Genomic DNA, 1,386 nt, shown 5'->3' with positions numbered 1-1,386 from the left:
TGACGGCAACAACTTTATTGTAAGAAGATTAACTTCTCTCTAATGAACATGAAGCAAATACAACAAACTTGAAGAGCATCACTAGAACATAATAACAGCAATAATAATACGCAGTTCATATAACACAAGTGTAACATTTGGTGGTATTCAAGTGGATCACGTTCCACTTACAAGTTCCATTTCGAGACAACTAAATTGTTCCTTCTTGCCTCGCGCTTCTGCCCCAAAAGAACTTTCTTGAGAACTGCATTACTGGGCGGGGAGGTACGTCTGGTGCTGCTGAGTGCTCGTATTGGTGTTGTTTATATGGTCAGTGTTTTAGGTGTGACGCCGAGATGGGCAGCGGGTAGAACAGTCGGTGTGATGTTGTGCAAGGAGTTAATGGGGAAGTGGAGCCTTGCAGGTGTGGTGCTCCAGACAGGCGTCATAGCAGCATTTTTCGTTGTTGGGACAATAGTCATCATGACCACATCTCTGTTCAGGTGTGAGAACGATACATTAGAATATTGTAATATTTACCATTCACTTACTGAACAATAACTATATTTAAGATAAAATATTCGTGATAATCTTCACATTTTATGTAAAACAAGAAACAACTTAATGTTAAATATGACATTGAATTTTTTTTTCAGATAAATTTGGTGCCCTTTTGGGTTTATTCTTAAGAAAACTTGTTAGATTAAAATAGAGTGACGCTAAGCTTAATAAAATTAGTAAATTTTATAGAAAAGTTTCATAAAAATGATGAAATAAAGTTAAATAAAGTCATAGTAAACTTACGATAGGAGCGACCGGTTTGCTCTCGAACCTGGCGCAGAAGGAATGCTTTATACATCTGCCAGGGTTTCCCTCTAAAGGAAGAAAATAATGAAAAGTTATAAAATATGTTCTAAATAAGTATATTTCAGAAATATGTTATTCATCAAGTTATATAATCATGTACCAATGTATAAAAACAGTAATTTACACTGACGTGGATTTGTATTTTCGATAATGTTATTGTTTGAATTAATGCAGCAGTAGGAGGCACCGGCGTTGACATCATTTGGGTAATTGCACCAGAAGACACAGCTGGGAGTGTTAGGGATGATGCTACTGCCAAGGGCCACCGTCACGACGGTCATCACTACCAACAGGCGCAGCTGTGGGTACACCTTACATTACCTCAAGTACAATTATAACTTGATGGATGACTAAAACAGGACACAAGTAAAACAAAATACATGACAAAAGTCATGTTGTCACTGACCATTATGGATGGCAGGAGGCGTTGGGGGAGCTGTGTAGGAGATGAGGTTGTCAGGCCAAGTGTGACTCCCTGGACCTCGCTCCCTTATATACGCGCCAGGTTCTCCTCCGCTGAGACGAAGGCTGGACTAAGAC

At 39.1% G+C, this 1,386-nt stretch overlaps 1 protein-coding gene across 1 annotated transcript; it reads right to left on the bottom strand.

Moving 5' to 3' along the window:
- LOC121875162 lies at positions 1 to 1,386 on the bottom strand. The gene is made up of 4 exons (XM_042379598.1): positions 1,253 to 1,386; positions 977 to 1,145; positions 784 to 854; positions 1 to 474 (listed from the first exon to the last, which is right to left on the bottom strand). The coding sequence occupies exons 1-4, from the start codon at positions 1,253 to 1,255 to the stop codon at positions 379 to 381; spliced, it is 339 nt and encodes a 112-aa protein (XP_042235532.1). The 5' UTR covers positions 1,256 to 1,386; the 3' UTR covers positions 1 to 378.

The sequence above is a fragment of the Homarus americanus genome, unplaced genomic scaffold, assembly GCF_018991925.1.
Source record: "Homarus americanus isolate GMGI-L3 unplaced genomic scaffold, GMGI_Hamer_2.0 scaffold36970, whole genome shotgun sequence".
Classification (NCBI taxonomy): Eukaryota; Metazoa; Arthropoda; class Malacostraca; order Decapoda; family Nephropidae; genus Homarus; species Homarus americanus.
Note: the sequence above shows the minus strand (reverse complement) of the source record. Positions and strands in the feature narration are given on the sequence as shown.

What these genes read in the sequence shown, in the direction of transcription:
- LOC121875162 (XM_042379598.1), bottom strand. An exon ending in TATCGAAAATACAAATCCAC is followed by an intron (nt 855 to 976) that starts GTCAGTGTAAAT and finishes TTCTTCCTTTAG; the next exon opens with AGGGAAACCCTGGCAGATGT. An exon ending in GCAAACCGGTCGCTCCTATC is followed by an intron (nt 475 to 783) that starts GTAAGTTTACTA and finishes ACACCTGAACAG; the next exon opens with AGATGTGGTCATGATGACTA.